General features: G+C 57.5%; 1 protein-coding gene across 1 annotated transcript in view; it reads right to left on the bottom strand.

Annotated features, from left to right (window-relative positions):
* The window catches only part of LOC144733740 (uncharacterized), a 34731-nt gene that overhangs the window by 11676 nt on the left and 4164 nt on the right, over positions 1–18891 (bottom strand). The window contains exons 3-6 of the mRNA XM_078615762.1: positions 11117–11177; positions 5492–5574; positions 3840–3964; positions 1325–1532 (exon numbers count right to left, since the gene is read on the bottom strand). Coding sequence (XP_078471888.1) covers positions 1325–1532; positions 3840–3964; positions 5492–5574; positions 11117–11177 — 477 coding nt within the window. The remainder of the gene's footprint in view (positions 1–1324; positions 1533–3839; positions 3965–5491; positions 5575–11116; positions 11178–18891) is intronic.

An 18891-nucleotide genomic window follows, 5' to 3' on the forward strand; every position in this document is an offset into this window, starting at 1 on the left:
CACATCACTCCATCTCTTCTCTAGCCCGTGCCTCCTGTACCACATCGCTCCATCTCTTCTCTAGCCCGTGCCTCCTGTACCACATCGCTCCATCTCTTCTCTAGCCCGTGCCTCCTGTACCACATCACTCCATCTCTTCTCTAGCCCGTGCCTCCTGTACCACATCACTCCATCTCTTCTCTAGCCCGTGCCTCCTGTACCACATCGCTCCATCTCTTCTATAGCCCGTGCCTCCTGTACCACATCACTCCATCACTTCTCTAGCCCGTGCCTCCTGTACCACATCACTCCATCTCTTCTCCAGCCCGTGTCGAGCCCGTTTAGCCCTCTCTATGCGGCCAAGCAGAAGCTGCTTGGGCATGCGGTGGCTGGGCATGCGGGCTACATGACCCAGCCAACGCAACCTTGCCTGCCGGAGGAGCTCACTGATTGCAATGTGTCCAGATCTTTCAAGGATTTGTGAGCTCCTCACACAATCCAGCCTGCAGGTTAAACCCAGGATGGAGCGTAGGCAGGCCAGCCTGAATGTTTCTAACCAGCGCAGATGTTTCATTAGAGGGGTCCACGTTTCACAAGCAGAAGGGAGGTCATAATCGAACCCACGACCTCCAGTACACCAGGCGAGGTAGTTAACATCTCCTAGTCATCGTGATGATGATGATGATGAGAGAGACGCAAACTCCAATTATACAGCAGCAGGGATCGTCGGGGTCGGGATCGAACCCACGATCTCCTGCGTACTGGGTGAGGTAGTTAACATCTCCTAGCCATCGTGATGATGATGATGATGAGAGACGCAGACTCCAAATATACAGCAGGCATCGTCGCGGTCGGGATCAAACCCACAACCTCCTGCACACCAGGCGAGGTAGTCAACATCTCCTAGCCACCGTGATGATGATGAGAGAGAGAGACACACACACACACACAGACTCCAAAGATACAGCAGCAGGCATCGCCGGGTTCGGGATCGAACCCACGACCTCCTGTACACCAGGCGAGGTAGGCAACATCTCCTGCCCACTGTGATGACGATGAGAGAGAGACGCAGACTACCAATATACAGCAGCAGCAGCAGGCATCGTCAGGGTCAGGATCAAACCCACGACCTCCTGTACACCAGGCGAGGTAGTCAACGTCTCCTAGCCACCGTGGTGATGATGATGATGATGAGACGCAGACTCCAAATCTACAGCAGCAGCAGCAGCAGGAATCGTCCGGGGTTGGGATCGAACCCACGACCTCCTGTACACCAGGCGAGGTAGTCAACATCTCCTAGCCACCGTGGCGGCAACACCGCCCCCCCCCCCCCCCCGCCCCTCACCTTTCTTGCGGATGTTGCTGGGAGCTGCGCTGCCCGGATCGGACTCCGGCTCCATGCTGGAGTCCGCCTCCGGCTCCGGTTCGGGCTCCGGTTCGGCCTTTTCTATCCGCGTGACCGTCACGGTCTTGATGGCCAGGCGGTTGCCGCTGTGCCGGATCATGTTCACCACGTCACGGTGGCCGCTCTTCACCACGTTCTTACCGTTCACCTACAGCGGTGGGGTGGGGGGAGGGGCATGGCAGAGGGGGGTGGGGCGAGGGGTTATGGGAGGGGCAGGGGCGGGGCAATGGGTTGAGGGGTGGGGCAGGGGGGGGTGGCAATGGGTGAGTGACAGGGCAGGGGGCGTGGCAATGGGTGAGTGACAGGGCAAGGGGCGTGGCAATGGGTGAGTGACAGGGCAAGGGGCGTGGCAATGGGTGAGTGACAGGGCAAGGGGCGTGGCAATGGGTGAGTGACAGGGCAAGGGGCGTGGCAATGGGTGAGTGACAGGGCAAGGGGCGTGGCAATGGGTGAGTGACAGGGCAAGGGGCGTGGCAATGGGTGAGTGACAGGGCAAGGGGCGTGGCAATGGGTGAGTGACAGGGCAGGGGGCGTGGCAATGGGTAAGTGACAGGGCAAGGGGCGTGGCAATGGGTGAGTGACAGGGCAAGGGGCGTGGCAATGGGTGAGTGACAGGGCAAGGGGCGTGGCAATGGGTGAGTGACAGGGCAAGGGGCGTGGCAATGGGTGAGTGACAGGACAAGGGGCGTGGCAATGGGTGAGTGACAGGGCAAGGGGCGTGGCAATGGGTGAGTGACAGGGCAGGGGGCGTGGCAATGGGTGAGTGACAGGACAAGGGGCGTGGCAATGGGTGAGTGACAGGGCAAGGGGCGGGGGGGGGTGGCAATGGGTGAGTGACAGGGCAGGGGGCGTGGCAATGGGTGAGTGACAGGGCAAGGGGCGGGGGGCGTGGCAATGGGTGAGTGACAGGGCAAGGGGCGTGGCAATGGGTGAGTGACAGGGCAGGGGGGGTGGCAATGGGTGAGTGACAGGGCAAGGGGCGTGGCAATGGGTGAGTGACAGGGCAAGGGGCGGGGGGCGTGGCAATGGGTGAGTGACAGGGCAAGGGGCGTGGCAATGGGTGAGTGACAGGGCAGGGGGCGTGGCAATGGGTGAGTGACAGGACAAGGGGCGTGGCAATGGGTGAGTGACAGGGCAGGGGGCGTGGCAATGGGTGAGTGACAGGGCAAGGGGCGTGGCAATGGGTGAGTGACAGGGCAAGGGGCGTGGCAATGGGTGAGTGACAGGGCAGGGGGCGTGGCAATGGGTGAGTGACAGGGCAAGGGGAGGGGCAATGGGTGAGGGGTGGGGCAAGGGGAGGGGCAAGGGGTTGAGGGGAGGGGCAAGGGGTGATGGGAGGGGCAGGGGTGGGGCAATGGGTTGAGGGGTGGGGCAGGGGGGGGTGGCAAGGGGTTTCAGTTCAAGTTAATGTATCAGGTGTAGCCCTGTGAGCCATTCGGCTCTTGAATCGGGTGCAACCGCAACAAACAAAAAACATGAACAAGAAAACATCTTAAAGTGAACATGTGACTAAGTGCAAACAGAAAATCCAAGAAAAGACGGCTAAATATTGCAGAAAAAAGCACCGTACACCAACGCTGTGTGCAAAAATCCCAGTGGGATGCAAGTCAAACAACAACAACAACCACAAGACAACTTAGATTAAGGCCATCAGTCTAACTCTGTACTACAACAAACAAACATGGCCAAACCAATACACTTTTCGAAATCACCAAAACAAAGCAATGAGGCGGGGCAGAGAGTGAGGGGAGGGGCAATGGGCAGGACAATGTGTGAGGGGAGGGGCAAGGGGTGAGGGGGGGGCGAGGGGGGGGGCAAGGGGTGAGGGGTGAGGGGAGGGGCGAGGGGTGAGGGGAGGGGCAAGGGGTGAGGGGGGGGGGCGAGGGGGGGGGCAAGGGGTGAGGGGAGGGGCGAGGGGTGAGGGGAGGGGCAAGGGGTGAGGGGGGGCGAGGGGGGGGCAAGGGGTGAGGTGAGGGGCGAGGGGTGAGGGGAGGGGCAAGGGGTGAGGGGGGGGGGTGATAGAGACGCAGACTCCAAATCTACAGCAGCAGCAGCAGGCGTCATCTGAGTTCAGGATCGAACCCACGACCTCCTGTGTACCAGGCGAGGTAGTCAACATCTCCTAGCCACCGTGATGATGATGAGAGAGAGACGCAGACTCCAAATATACAGGAGCAGCAGCAGGCGTCGTCAGGGTCGTGATCGAACCCACGACCTCCTGCGTACCAGGCGAGGTAGTCAACACCTCCTAGCCCACCATGATGATGATGATGAGAGAGAGACCCACGACCACCTGCATACCAGGCGAGGTAGTCAACATATCCTAGCCACCGTGATGATGATGAGAGAGAGACGCAGACTCCAAATATACAGCAGCAGCAGCAGCAGGCATCGTCAGGGTTCGGGATCGAACCCACGACCTCCTGCACACCAGGCGAGGTAGTCAACACCTCACCTCGACAATGAAGGCCCCGGTGGTGAGGCCGGCTCTGGCCGCCACTCCCCCCTCGTCGACCTTCTCCAGGTACTGCAGCGCAGGGAAGGCCGCAGTCGGCTCAAACTCCGAGACCGGCACATCCGCTGGGACCCATCCGGGAGGGGTGGGGGAGACACGCGGAGACACGCGGTGAGACACGGACAACGGGCCAGATGATACGGGGAGATACGGGCATAAACGGGGAGACATTGAAACACACAGGAGACACGGGGAGACACAGGGAGACGTGGGGGGGGGGGGAGAGACACGGGGTGGGGGAGACACACGGGGAGACACGCGGTGAGACACGGACAACGGGCCAGATGATACGGGAAGATACGGGCATACACGGGGAGACACTGAAACACACAAGAGACACGGGTTGACACAGGGAGACGTGGGGGGGGGAGAGACACGGGGTGGGGGAGACACGGGGAGACACGGGGAGACACGCGGTGAGACACGGACAACGGGCCAGATGATACGGGGAGATACGGGCATACACAGGGAGACACTGAAACACACAGGAGACACGGGTCGACACAGGGAGACGTGGGGGGGGGGGGGAGAGACACTCGGAGGGAGAGAGACACGGGGGGAGAGAGACACCGGTGAGAGAGAGACACGGAGAGAGACACGCGGGGAGAGAGACTCGGGGGGGGGGGGGGGGAGGGAAATACATGGAGGGAGAGAGACATGGGTGGGGAGAGACACACCACGGGGAGAGAGACACGCGGGGAGAGAGACACGCGGGGAGAGAGACACGGGTGGGGTGACACGGGGGGAGAGACACGGGTGGGGAGAGAGACACGGGGGGGGGGGAGAGACACGGGTGAGGAGAGAGAGACAAGGGGGGGGGGGGGAGCGACACGGGTGAGGAGAGAGAGACACGGTGAGAGAGACATGGGTGGGGTGACACGGGTGGGGTGACACGGGGTGAGAGAGACACGGGTAGGGAGAGAGACACGGTGAGAGAGACACGGGTGAGGAGAGAGACACGGGGTGGGGGGGGGGGGGGGTGAGAGAGACACGGGGGGGGGGGAGAGACACGGGTGAGGAGAGAGAGACACGGTGAGAGAGACATGGGTGGGGTGACACGGGTGGAGTGACACGGGGTGAGAGAGACACGGGTAGGGAGAGAGACACGGGTGAAGAGAGAGACACGGGGTGGGGGGGGGGGGAGAGACACGGGGGGGGGGGGGGTGACACGGGGGGGGGAGAGACACCGGTGGGGTGACACGGGTGGGCAGAGAGACACATGGAGGGAGAGAGACACGGGGGGGGAGAGACACGGGGGGGGGGGTGACACTGGGGGGGGGGGGGGGTGACACGGGTGGGGAGAGAGACACACGGAGGGAGAGAGACACGGGTGGGGAGAGAGACACACCACGGTGAGAGAGGCACGGGGGGGTGAGAGAGGCACGGGGGGGTGAGAGAGACACGAGGTGAGAGAGACACGGTGAGAGAGACACGAGTGGGGAGAGACACGATGAGAGAGACACGGGTGGGGTGACACGGGTGGGGTGACACGGGTGGGCTGACACGGGTGGGGAGAGAGACACGGTGAGAGAGACACGGGTGGGGTGACACGGGTGGGGTGACACGGAGGGGGGGGGGGTGGAGTTGTCCACCTTTGGCCCCGCGGAGGACGAACCCGAAGCCCTCGTGCTCCTGCTTCTGGAGCACCACGCAGCGCTCGCGCACAGACACCTCCCTGCGCACAAAGACAAAGCTCCCCCATATAGCCTCGCGCCGACTGTCGGGGCAAGTGCCGATAGAGTAGCGAACAGCAGCAGTAGCGGTGGAAGGGGTAGAGGCAGTGGTAGGGGTAGAGGCGGGGTGAGTGGTAGGGGTAGAGGCAGGGTGAGTGGTAGGGGTAGTGTGAGTGGTAGGGAAAGAGGCGGGATGAGTGGTAGGTGCAGAGTGGTAGGTGTAGTAGTGGTAGGTGTAGAGTGGTAGGTGTAGAGTGGTAGGTGTAGAGTGGTAGGGGTAGAGTGGTAGGGGTAGAGTGGTAGGGGTAGAGTGGTAGGTGTAGAGTGGTAGGTACAGAGTGGTAGGTGTAGAGTGGTAGGTGTAGATTGGTAGGTGTAGAGTGGTAGGTGTAGAGTGGTAGGTGTAGAGTGGTAGGTGTAGTGGGAGGTGCAGAGTGGTAGGTGTAGAGTGGTAGGGGTAGAGTGGTAGGTACAGAGTGGTAGGTGTAGAGTGGTAAGTACAGAGTGGTAGGGGTAGAATGGTAGGTGTAGAGTGGTAGGTGCAGAGTGGTAGGTGCTGAGTGGTAGGTATAGAGTGGTAGGTGTAGAGTGGTAGGTGTAGAGTGGTAGGTGTAGAGTTGTAGGGGTAGAGTGGTAGGGGTAGAGTGGTAGGTGTAGAGTGGTAGGTGTAGAGTGGTAGGTGCAGAGTGGTAGGTGTAAAGTGGTAGGTGTAGAGTGGTAAGGGTAGAGTGGTAGGTGCTGATTGGTAGGTGTAGAGTGGTAGGTGTAGAGTGGTAGGTACAGAGTGGTAGGTGTAGAGTGGTAGGTGTAGAGTGGTTGGTGTAGAGTGGTAGGTGCAGAGTGGTAGGTGTAGAGTGGTAGGTGTAGAGTGGTAGGTGTCGAGTGGTAGGTGTAGAATGGTAGGTGCTGAGTGGTAGGTGTAGAGTGGTAGGTGTCGAGTGGTAGGTGTAGAATGGTAGGTGCAGAGTGGTAGGTGTAAAGTGGTAGGTGTAGAGTGGTAGGTGTAGTGGTAGGTGTAGAGTGGTAGGTACAGAGTGGTAGGGGTAGAGTGGTAGGTGTAGAGTGGTAGGTGTAGAGTGGTAGGTGCAGAGTGGTAGGTGTAGAGTGGTAGGTGTAGTGGTAGGTGTAGAGTGGTAGGTGTAGAGTGGTAGGTGCTGAGTGGTAGGTGTAGAGTGGTAGGTGTAGAGTGGTAGGGGTAGAGTGGTAGGGGTAGAGTGGTAGGTGTAGAGTGGTAGGTGCAGAGTGGTAGGTGTAGAGTGGTAGGGGTAGAGTGGTAGGGGTAGAGTGGTAGGTGTAGAGTGGTAGGTGTAGAGTGGTAGGTGTAGAGTGGTAGGTGTAGAGTGGTAAGGGTAGAGTGGTAGGTGCTGATTGGTAGGTGTAGAGTGGTAGGTGTAGAGTGGTAGGTGTAGAGTGGTAGGGGTAGAGTGGTAGGTGTAGAGTGGTAGGTGTAGAGTGGTAGGGGTAGAGTGGTAGGTGTAGAGTGGTAGGTGCAGAGTGGTAGGTGTAGAGTGGTAGGTGTAGAGTGGTAGGTGTAGAGTGGTAGGTGTAGAGTGGTAGGTGTAGAATGGTAGGTGCTGAGTGGTCGGTGTAGAGTGGTAGGTGTAGAGTGGTAGGTACAGAGTGGTAGGGGTAGAGTGGTAGGTGTAGAGTGGTAGGGGTAGAGTGGTAGGTACAGAGTGGTAGGTGTAGAGTGGTAGGGGTAGAGTGGTAGGTGTAGAGTGGTAGGTGTAGAGTGGTAGGTATAGAGTGGTAGGTGTAGAGTGGTAGGTGTAGAGTGGTAGGGGTAGAGTGGTAGGTGCAGAGTGGTAGGTGCAGAGTGGTAGGTGTAGAGTGGTAGGTGTAGAGTGGTAGGTGTAGAGTGGTAGGTGTAGTAGTGGTAGGTGTAGAGTGGTAGGTGTAGAGTGGTAGGTGTAGAGTGGTAGGGGTAGAGTGGTAGGTGCAGAGTGGTAGGTGTAGAGTGGTAGGTGCAGAGTGGTAGGTGTAGAGTGGTAGGTGTAGAGTGGTAGGTGTAGAGTGGTAGGTGTAGAGTGGTAGGTGTCGAGTGGTAGGTGTAGAATGGTAGGTGCTGAGTGGTCGGTGTAGAGTGGTAGGTGTAGAGTGGTAGGTACAGAGTGGTAGGGGTAGAGTGGTAGGTGTAGAGTGGTAGGGGTAGAGTGGTAGGTACAGAGTGGTAGGTGTAGAGTGGTAGGGGTAGAGTGGTAGGTGTAGAGTGGTAGGTGTAGAGTGGTAGGTATAGAGTGGTAGGTGTAGAGTGGTAGGTGTAGAGTGGTAGGGGCAGAGTGGTAGGTGCAGAGTGGTAGGTGCAGAGTGGTAGGTGTAGAGTGGTAGGTGTAGAGTGGTAGGTGTAGAGTGGTAGGGGTAGAGTGGTAGGTGCAGAGTGGTAGGTGCAGAGTGGTAGGTGTAGAGTGGTAGGTGTAGAGTGGTAGGTGTAGAGTGGTAGGTGTAGAGTGGTAGGTGCTGAGTGGTAGGTGTAGAGTGGTAGGTGTAGTAGTGGTAGGTGTAGAGTGGTAGGTGTAGAGTGGTAGGTGTAGAGTGGTAGGTGTAGAGTGGTAGGTGCTGAGTGGTAGGTGCTGAGTGGTAGGTGCAGAGTGGTAGGTGTAGAGTGGTAGGTGTAGAGTGGTAGGGGTAGAGTGGTAGGTGTAGAGTGGTAGGTGTAGAGTGGTAGGTGCTGAGTGGTAGGTGCAGAGTGGTAGGTGTAGAGTGGTAGGTGTAGAGTGGTAGGGGTAGAGTGGTAGGTGTAGAGTGGTAGGTGTAGAGTGGTAGGTGTAGAGTGGTAGGTGCAGAGTGGTAGGTGTAGAGTGGTAGGTGTAGAGTGGTAGGTGTAGAGTGGTAGGTGTAGAGTGGTAGGTGCAGAGTGGTAGGTGTAAAGTGGTAGGTGTAGAGTGGTAAGGGTAGAGTGGTAGGTGCTGATTGGTAGGTGTAGAGTGGTAGGTGTAGAGTGGTAGGTACAGAGTGGTAGGTGTAGAGTGGTAGGTGTAGAGTGGTTGGTGTAGAGTGGTAGGTGCAGAGTGGTAGGTGTAGAGTGGTAGGTGTAGAGTGGTAGGTGTCGAGTGGTAGGTGTAGAATGGTAGGTGCTGAGTGGTAGGTGTAGAGTGGTAGGTGTCGAGTGGTAGGTGTAGAATGGTAGGTGCAGAGTGGTAGGTGTAAAGTGGTAGGTGTAGAGTGGTAGGTGTAGTGGTAGGTGTAGAGTGGTAGGTACAGAGTGGTAGGGGTAGAGTGGTAGGTGTAGAGTGGTAGGTGTAGAGTGGTAGGTGCAGAGTGGTAGGTGTAGAGTGGTAGGTGTAGTGGTAGGTGTAGAGTGGTAGGTGTAGAGTGGTAGGTGCTGAGTGGTAGGTGTAGAGTGGTAGGTGTAGAGTGGTAGGGGTAGAGTGGTAGGGGTAGAGTGGTAGGTGTAGAGTGGTAGGTGCAGAGTGGTAGGTGTAGAGTGGTAGGGGTAGAGTGGTAGGGGTAGAGTGGTAGGTGTAGAGTGGTAGGTGTAGAGTGGTAGGTGTAGAGTGGTAGGTGTAGAGTGGTAAGGGTAGAGTGGTAGGTGCTGATTGGTAGGTGTAGAGTGGTAGGTGTAGAGTGGTAGGTGTAGAGTGGTAGGGGTAGAGTGGTAGGTGTAGAGTGGTAGGTGTAGAGTGGTAGGGGTAGAGTGGTAGGTGTAGAGTGGTAGGTGCAGAGTGGTAGGTGTAGAGTGGTAGGTGTAGAGTGGTAGGTGTAGAGTGGTAGGTGTAGAGTGGTAGGTGTAGAATGGTAGGTGCTGAGTGGTCGGTGTAGAGTGGTAGGTGTAGAGTGGTAGGTACAGAGTGGTAGGGGTAGAGTGGTAGGTGTAGAGTGGTAGGGGTAGAGTGGTAGGTACAGAGTGGTAGGTGTAGAGTGGTAGGGGTAGAGTGGTAGGTGTAGAGTGGTAGGTGTAGAGTGGTAGGTATAGAGTGGTAGGTGTAGAGTGGTAGGTGTAGAGTGGTAGGGGTAGAGTGGTAGGTGCAGAGTGGTAGGTGCAGAGTGGTAGGTGTAGAGTGGTAGGTGTAGAGTGGTAGGTGTAGAGTGGTAGGTGTAGTAGTGGTAGGTGTAGAGTGGTAGGTGTAGAGTGGTAGGTGTAGAGTGGTAGGGGTAGAGTGGTAGGTGCAGAGTGGTAGGTGTAGAGTGGTAGGTGCAGAGTGGTAGGTGTAGAGTGGTAGGTGTAGAGTGGTAGGTGTAGAGTGGTAGGTGTAGAGTGGTAGGTGTCGAGTGGTAGGTGTAGAATGGTAGGTGCTGAGTGGTCGGTGTAGAGTGGTAGGTGTAGAGTGGTAGGTACAGAGTGGTAGGGGTAGAGTGGTAGGTGTAGAGTGGTAGGGGTAGAGTGGTAGGTACAGAGTGGTAGGTGTAGAGTGGTAGGGGTAGAGTGGTAGGTGTAGAGTGGTAGGTGTAGAGTGGTAGGTATAGAGTGGTAGGTGTAGAGTGGTAGGTGTAGAGTGGTAGGGGCAGAGTGGTAGGTGCAGAGTGGTAGGTGCAGAGTGGTAGGTGTAGAGTGGTAGGTGTAGAGTGGTAGGTGTAGAGTGGTAGGGGTAGAGTGGTAGGTGCAGAGTGGTAGGTGCAGAGTGGTAGGTGTAGAGTGGTAGGTGTAGAGTGGTAGGTGTAGAGTGGTAGGTGTAGAGTGGTAGGTGCTGAGTGGTAGGTGTAGAGTGGTAGGTGTAGTAGTGGTAGGTGTAGAGTGGTAGGTGTAGAGTGGTAGGTGTAGAGTGGTAGGTGTAGAGTGGTAGGTGCTGAGTGGTAGGTGCTGAGTGGTAGGTGCAGAGTGGTAGGTGTAGAGTGGTAGGTGTAGAGTGGTAGGGGTAGAGTGGTAGGTGTAGAGTGGTAGGTGTAGAGTGGTAGGTGCTGAGTGGTAGGTGCAGAGTGGTAGGTGTAGAGTGGTAGGTGTAGAGTGGTAGGGGTAGAGTGGTAGGTGTAGAGTGGTAGGTGTAGAGTGGTAGGTGTAGAGTGGTAGGTGCAGAGTGGTAGGTGTAGAGTGGTAGGTGTAGAGTGGTAGGTGTAGAGTGGTAGGTGTAGAGTGGTAGGTGTAGAGTGGTAGGTGTAGAGTGGTAGGTGTAGAGTGGTAGGTGTAGAGTGGTAGGTGTAGAGTGGTAGGTGTAGAGTGGTAGGGGTAGAGTGGTAGGTGTAGAGTGGTAGGTGTAGAGTGGTAGGTGTAGAGTGGTAGGTGTAGAGTGGTAGGTGTAGAGTGGTAGGGGTAGAGTGGTAGGTGTAGAGTGGTAGGTGTAGAGTGGTAGGTGTAGAGTGGTAGGTGCTGAGTGGTAGGTGTAGAGTGGTAGGTGTAGAGTGGTAGGTGTAGAGTGGTAGGTGCAGAGTGGTAGGTGTAGGGTGGTAGGTGTAGAGTGGTAGGTGTAGAGTGGTAGGTGTAGAGTGGTAGGGGTAGAGTGGTAGGTGTAGAGTGGTAGGTGTAGAGTGGTAGGTGTAGAGTGGTAGGGGTAGAGTGGTAGGTGTAGAGTGGTAGGTGTAGAGTGGTAGGTGTAGAGTGGTAGGTGTAGAGTGGTAGGTGCAGAGTGGTAGGTGTAGAGTGGTAGGTGTAGAGTGGTAGGTGTAAATCACCCAGCGTCAGCGTTGGCCGTCCCATATGGTCCCTTGTGTCGTGCAGTTTGCGGCGGAGATTCTGACGAGAAAGACAAAGACGGCGTGAGAGACACTCAGAGCCACTACACCTACCACTCTACACCTACCACTCTACGCCTACCACTCTGCATCTACCACTCTACACCTACCACTCTACCGAGAGAGAGACAGAGAGAGACAGAGACACACAGAGACACACAGAGAGACACAGAGAAAGAGAGACACACAGAGCCTCTACACCTACCACTCTACACCTACCACTCTACACCTACCACTCTACGCCTACCACTCTACGCCTACCACTCTACGCCTACCACTCTACACCTACCACTCTACACCTACCACTCTGCACCTACCACTCTACCCCTACCACTCTACACCTACCACTCAGCACCTACCACTCTATACCTACCACTCTACCGAGAGAGAGACAGAGAGAGACAGAGACACACAGAGAGACATAGAGAGAGACACAGAGAGAGAGACACACACAGAGAGACACCCAGAGCCACTACACCTACCACTCTGCACCTACCACCCTACACCTACCACTCTACACCTACCACTCTACACCTACCACTCTACCGAGAGAGAGACAGAGACACACAGAGAGACAGAGAGAGAGAGACACACAGAGAGAGAGAGAGACAGAGACACACAGAGAGACAAAGAGAGAGACACACACAGAGAGAGAGAGAGACAGAGACACACAGAGAGAGACAGAGACACACAGAGAGACACAGAGAGAGACACACAGAGAGAGAGACACAGAGATAGAGACACACAGCGAGACACAGAGAGAGACACAGAGAGAGAGAGAGAGACACAGACAGAAACACAGACAGAGACACAAACAGAGACACAGACAGAGACACAGAGAGAGATACAGAGATACAGAGACAGAGAGAGACGGAGAGACACAGTGAGAGACACACAGACACACAAAGAGACACAGAGTGAGACACAAAGAGACACAGAGAGAGACACAGAGTGTGAGACACAGAGTGACACAGAGAGAGACACAGAGACACACAGAGAGACACAGAGAGACAGAGACACAGAGAGAGACACACACAGACAGAGGCACAAACAGGGAGAGACACAGAGAGACAGAGGCACACACAGAGAGACACAGAGAGACAGAGACACAGACAGACACAGAGAGAGACACACACAGAGAGACACAGAGAGACAGAGACACAGAGAGACACAGACAGAGACACACACAGAGAGACACACACAGAGAGACACACACAGAGAGACAGAGACACAGAGAGACACACACAGACAGAGGCACACACAGAGACACAGAGACACAGAAAGACAGAGAGACACAGAGAGAAACACAGAGACACAGAGAGAGACACAGAGACACAGAGAGAGACACACAGAGAGACACAGAGAGAGACACAGTGAGAGACACACACAGACAGAGGCACACACAGAGAGAGACACACACAGACACACACACCCAGGGGGCCCAGCGAGTTGTGTGGCGGCTTGGAACCCATCAACTCGTCGTCTTGGCTAACTGCGCATCTCCAAACCCTGGGGGGGGTCCGATCGTGAAACTTCCCAATAAGCGGTGGGGGTGGTGGGGTTGGTGGTGGTAGAAATGAGCAGCCTACAGTGAGAAATGCAGGCTACATGGATCCCTCCCCGGGTTAATGATTTGCCACAAAGCTGCCTCTCCGATCCAGCCGTGGGCTTATGGCGAGGAATTTGTTGAGATTCCGATGGGGGATAATCAGCACCCACCCCCCACCCCCGACTTTGTTTGTATAGATAGCGTGGTGAGTCAGTGAGTGAGTGAGTGGGTGAGTGGGTGGGTGAGTTGGTGGGTGGGTGGGTGGGTGAGTGGGTGGGTGGGTGGGTGAGTGGGTGGGTGGGTGGGTGAGTGGGTGGGTGAGTGGGTGGGTGGGTGGGTGAGTGGGTGGGTGGGTGAGTGAGAGAGTGAGTGGGTGAGTGGGTGGGTGGGTGGGTGAGTGAGTGAGTCAGTGGGTGGGTGAGTGGGTGGGTGGGTGAGTGGGTGGGTGAGTGGGTGGGTGGGTGGGTGAGTCAGTGAGTGGGTCAGTGAGTGGGTCAGTGAGTGGGTGAACGGGTGAGTGGGTGGGTGAGAGAGTCAGTGGGTGAGTCAGTGAGTGGGTGAACGGGTGAGTGGGTGGGTGAGTGAGAGAGTGGATGGGTGAGTGAGTCAGTGGGTGAGTGAGTGAGCCAGTGAGTGGATGAACGGGTGAGTAGATGGACGGGTGAGTGAGTGGGTGGGTGGGTGGGTGAGTGGGTGGGTGGGTGAGTGAGTGAGTGGGTGGAGTCAGTGAGTCAGTGAGTGGGTCAGTGAATGGGTGAATGGGTGAGTGGGTGGTGACAGAGTCAGTGGGTGAGTCAGTGAGTAGGTGAACGGGTGAGTTTGGTGGGTGGGTGAGTGAGAGGGTGGGTGGGTGAGTGAGAGGGTGGGTGGGTGGGTGAGTGAGAGGGTGGGTGGGTGAGTGAGTCAGTGGGTGGGTGAGTCAGTGAGTGGGTGAACGGGTGAGTGGGTGGGTGGATGAGAGAGTGGGTGGGTGAGTCAGTGAGTGGGTGGGTGGGTGAGAGAGTGGGTGGGTGAGTCAGTGGGTGGGTGGGTGAGTGGGTGGGTGGGTGGGTGGGTGAGTGAGTGAGTGGGTTGGTGAGTGAGTGAGTGAGTCAGTGAGTGGGTCAGTGAGTGGGTGAACGGGTGAGTGGGTGGGTGAACGGGTGAGTGGGTGGGTGAGTCAGTGAGTGGGTGAACGGGTGAGTGGGTGGGTGGGTGAGGGAGAGAGTGAGTGGGTGAGCGAGTCAGTGGGTGGGTGAGTCAGTGAGTGGGTGAACGGGTGAGTGGATGGGTGGGTGAGATAGTGGGTGGGTGAGAGAGTGGGTGGGTGGGTGAGTGAGTGAGAGAGTGGGTGAGTGGGTGGGTGAGTGAGAGCGTGGGTGGGTGAGTCAGTGGGTGGGTGGACGGGTGAGTGAGAGAGTGGGTGGGTGGGTGAGTGGGTGAGTCAGTGAGTGGGTGAACGGGTGAGTGAGAGAGTGGGTGGGTGAGTGGGTGAGTCAGTGGGTGAGCGAGTGAGCCAGTGAGTGGATGAACGGATGAGTGGGTGGGTGGGTGAATGAGAGAGTGGCTGGGTGGGTGAGTGGGTGAGTCAGTGAGTCAGTGGGTGAGTGAGTGAGCCAGTGAGTGGATGAACGGGTGAGTGGATGAACGGGTGAGTGGGTGGGTGGGCGAGAGAGTGAGTGAGTGAGTCAGTGAGTGGATGGACGGGTGAGTGGGTGAGTCAGTGGGTGAGTGAGTGAGCCAGTGAGTGGGTGAACGGGTGAGTAGGTGGGTGGGCGAGATAGTGAGTGGGTGAGTGAGTCAGTGAGTGGATGGACGAGTGGGTGGGTGAGTGAGTGGGTGAACGGGTGAGTGGGTGGGCGAGAGAGTCAGTGAGTGCGTTAGTGGGTGAGTCAGTGGGTGGATGAACGAGTGAGTGAGTAGGTGGGTCGGCGAGAGAGTCAGTGGGTGAGTTAGTGGGTGAGTGAGTTAGTGGGTGAGTCGGTGAGCGAGTGAGTGGATGCATGAACGGATGAGTGGGTGAGTGAGTGGGTGGGTGAACGAGTGAGTGGTTCCATGAACGAGTGAGTGGGTGGGTGGGTGAGTGATTTAATGGGTGAGTAAGCAGGTGAGCATGTGGGTGGGTGAGCATGTGAGTGGGTGAGTGAACGGGTGAGTGGGTGGGTGAGTGACAGACACGCGGATACAAGGGCAAAGCTACTTCCCCTTTAGTATATCCTCAACAGATTATTGGGGCAAGTGCTGTTAGCGAGTAGCACCTATGAAGGCCGGCACGGGTACAAAGACAAAATCCCCCGTGTAGCCTCTAGCAGGCTGTAGGGGCAAGTGCTCTTCCACACACACACAGACAAAGCTCCCCCGTGTAGCCTCTAGCAGGCTGTAGGGGCAAGTGCTGTTCCACACACACACAGACAAAGCTCCCCCGTGTAGCCTCTAGCAGGCTGTAGGGGCAAGTGCTGTTCCACACACACACACACGAAGACAAAGCTCTCCCGTGTAGCCTCTAGCAGGCTGTAGGGGCAAGTGCTGCGGCGACCCAACCGCTGCGCCACCGCTCCCCAAGCGCCGCGTGCAAACAGCCCACGTGGTGTGGCACGCGAATTGTGTCAACAAGGAACGCGGTGAGCGGGTCTCGCCGGGCAGGTTTGGCGAGTGAGCTCCAGTAGGTGCGGTGACAGCACTTGCCCCACAGCCTGCTAGAAGCTACACGGGGGAGCTTTGTCTTCGTGTGTGTGTGTGGAACAGCACTTGCCCCTACAGCCTGCTAAAGGCTACACGGGGGAGCTTTGTCTTCGTGTGTGTGTGTGTGGAACAGCACTTGCCCCTACAGCCTGCTAAAGGCTACACGGGGGAGCTTTGTCTGTGTATGTGGAACAGCACTTGCCCCTACAGCCTGCTAGAGGCTACACGGGTGAGCTTTGTCTTTGTGTGTGTGTGTGGAAGAGCACTTGCCCCTACAGCCTGCTAGAGGCTACACGGGGAGCTTTGTCTGTGTGTGTGTGGAAGAGCACTTGCCCCTACAGCCTGCTAGAGGCTACACGGGGGAGCTTTGTCTCTCTGTGTGTGTGTGTGGAACAGCACTTGCCCCTATAGCAGCCTGCTAGAGGCTACACGGGGAGCTTTGTCTGTGTGTGTGTGTGGAACAGCACTTGCCCCTACAGCCTGCTAGAATCCACACGGGGGAGCTTTGTCTTTGGACCCGTGCCGGGCCTTCATAGGCACTGCTACTCGCTAACAGCACTTGCCCCAACAGCCTGCTCGAGGCTACACGGGTGGTCTTTGTCTTTGTGAGCAGACTCGCTGATGAGGACCCATCGGTTGAACCCTTTCCCAGCAGCAGCACCCGTGGCGATCCACACGCAACGAAAGCAAACAAAGCTCCCCCAGGTAGCCTCTAAAAGGGCTGTAAGGTGGGCAGGCAGGCAGGCAGGGCAAGTGCTGCTAGCAGCGAGTAGCAGCAGCGCTTACGAAGCCAGCCTCAGCTTGAACAAATGTTGACCAACTGCCCCTCCCAGCCCCACCCTCCCCACCCAGCCCCCGCCCTCCCCACCCAGCCCCTCCCCACCCAGCCCCACCCCACCCAGCCCCACCCAGCCCCACCCTCCCCACCCAGCCCCACGCTCCCCACCCAGCCCCACGCTCCCCACCGAGCCCCACCCTCCCCACCCAGCCCCTCCCCAACCAGCCCCTCCCCACCTTCCCCACCCAGCCCCTCCCCACCCAGCCCCACCCTCCCCACCCAGCCCCACCCCTCCCTACCCAGCCCCTCCCCACTCTCCCCTCCCCACCCTCCCCACCCAGCCCACCCTCCCCTCTCCACCCAGCCCGACCCCATCCCATTTTCGGATTTCACGCCGGACGGACGGACACAATAATCCCCTGTGTGGGGGGCTAGTGGAACCAGGTGGTTCCTACCGGTATTACAGATCGGCTGGACGAAGTAGTCCACGCGCACGAGACACCAGAGGTCGCAAACGGGTTTTGATTCCTTACCCGTACCCGGCCGCACCAGGGTCGCAAACTCACTCACTCACTCACCCACCCACTCACCCACTCACCCACTCACCCACCCACTCACCCACTCACTCACTCACTCACCCACTCACCCACTCACTCACTCACCCACTCACCCACCCACTCACTCACTCACCCACTCACCCACCCACTCACCCACTCACCCACTCACGAACTCACTCACCCACCCACTCACCCACTCACTCACTCACTCACCCACTCACCCACCCACTCACCCACTCACGAACTCACCCACTCACCCACCCACTCACCCACTCACGAACTCACTCACTCACCCACCCACTCACCCACTCACCCACTCACGAACTCACTCACCCACCCACTCACCCACTCACTCACTCACTCACCCACTCACCCACCCACTCACCCACTCACGAACTCACCCACTCACCCACCCACTCACCCACTCACGAACTCACTCACTCACCCACCCACTCACCCACTCACCCACTCACGAACTCACTCACCCACCCACTCACCCACTCACTCACCCACTCACCCACTCACCCACTCACTCACTCACCCACTCACCCACCCACTCACCCACTCACGAACTCACTCACTCACCCACCCACTCACCCACTCACCCACTCACGAACTCACCCACTCACCCACCCACTCACCCACTCACGAACTCACTCACTCACCCACTCACCCACCCACTCACCCACCCACTCACCCACCCACTCACCCACTCACCCACTCACTCACCCACCCACTCACCCACTCACGAACTCACTCACTCACCCACTCACGAACTCACTCACTCACCCACTCACCCACCCACGCACCCACTCACTCACCCACCAACCAAAGGTCGCAAACTCACCCACTCACCCACCCACGCACCCACTGACCCACTCACGAACTCACTCACTCACCCACTCACCCACTCACCCACCCACGCACCCACTCACTCACCCACTCACCCACCCACGCACCCACTCACTCACCCACTCACCCACCCACGCACCCACTCACTCACCCACCAACCAAAGGTCGCAAACGGGTTTTGATTCCTTACCCGGCTACCCGTACCAGGCCGGGTACGGGTAGGGTACGGGTATCGGGTACCTGATTGCGACCTCTGGGATGAAGCCACGTTGCAGGCGCGGGTGGGTTGATTCTAGGAACTTGAATTGTGAGAAGAGACAAGACGTTGGGAAATGAGTGACAAACGGTGACTCACCAGTGACTCACGGCCTACCCGTACCCGTACCCGGCCGGGTACGGGTACGGGTAGCCGGGTATCGGGTAGGGTACGGGTATCGGGTACACGGTTGCGACCTCAGCGAGACACGCGGGACACCAACAACTCGGTTTTAGATTTCAAATTCGGGTTTTGTTCCTTCGCTGCAAGTCCGGGCAGAACGCCGATGTGGCTTGCACACAGACAAAGGTGCCCCAGCAGAGAGCACGGAGGACTTCATCTGGGGCAAGTGCCACACACACGAGGGTTGCCCAGCAACCACGCCCGGCCGTCTTTGTCTCTCTTTGGTGATGTTTATGCGGCGGGGAACTCGTTTGAGGCTGAGTCGACCTAGGGGATGATCGTCACTGCTGGCGGGGTTGGTTGGCCGTGAGCGGGAATCGAACTCGGGTGGGGCGGTTCGTAGCGAGGCGGAGCGCTAACCGCTGCGCCACCGCTCCTCACGTGCACCGACACACACACACCTAACACACACACACACACACTTGACACACACACACACACTGACACACACACACACTGACACACACACACTGACACACACACACTGACACACACACACTGACACACACACACACACCTGACACACACACACTGACACACACACACACCTGACACACACCTGACACACACACCACACACCATACACACCACACACACACCACACACACACACCACACACACACCACACACACACCACACACACACACCCCACACACACACCCCACACACACACACCACACACACCACACACACACACCCCACACACACACCCCACACACACACCACACACACACCACACACACACACACCACACACACACACCACACACACCACTGACACTGACACACACACAGACACACACACACACACTGACACACACAGACACACACTGACACACACACACACAAACTGACACACACTAACACACCACACCCACAC

The sequence above is a fragment of the Lampetra planeri genome, chromosome 48 (assembly GCF_965212315.1).
Source record: "Lampetra planeri chromosome 48, kcLamPlan1.2.h2, whole genome shotgun sequence".
Taxonomy (NCBI): Eukaryota; Metazoa; Chordata; class Hyperoartia; order Petromyzontiformes; family Petromyzontidae; genus Lampetra; species Lampetra planeri.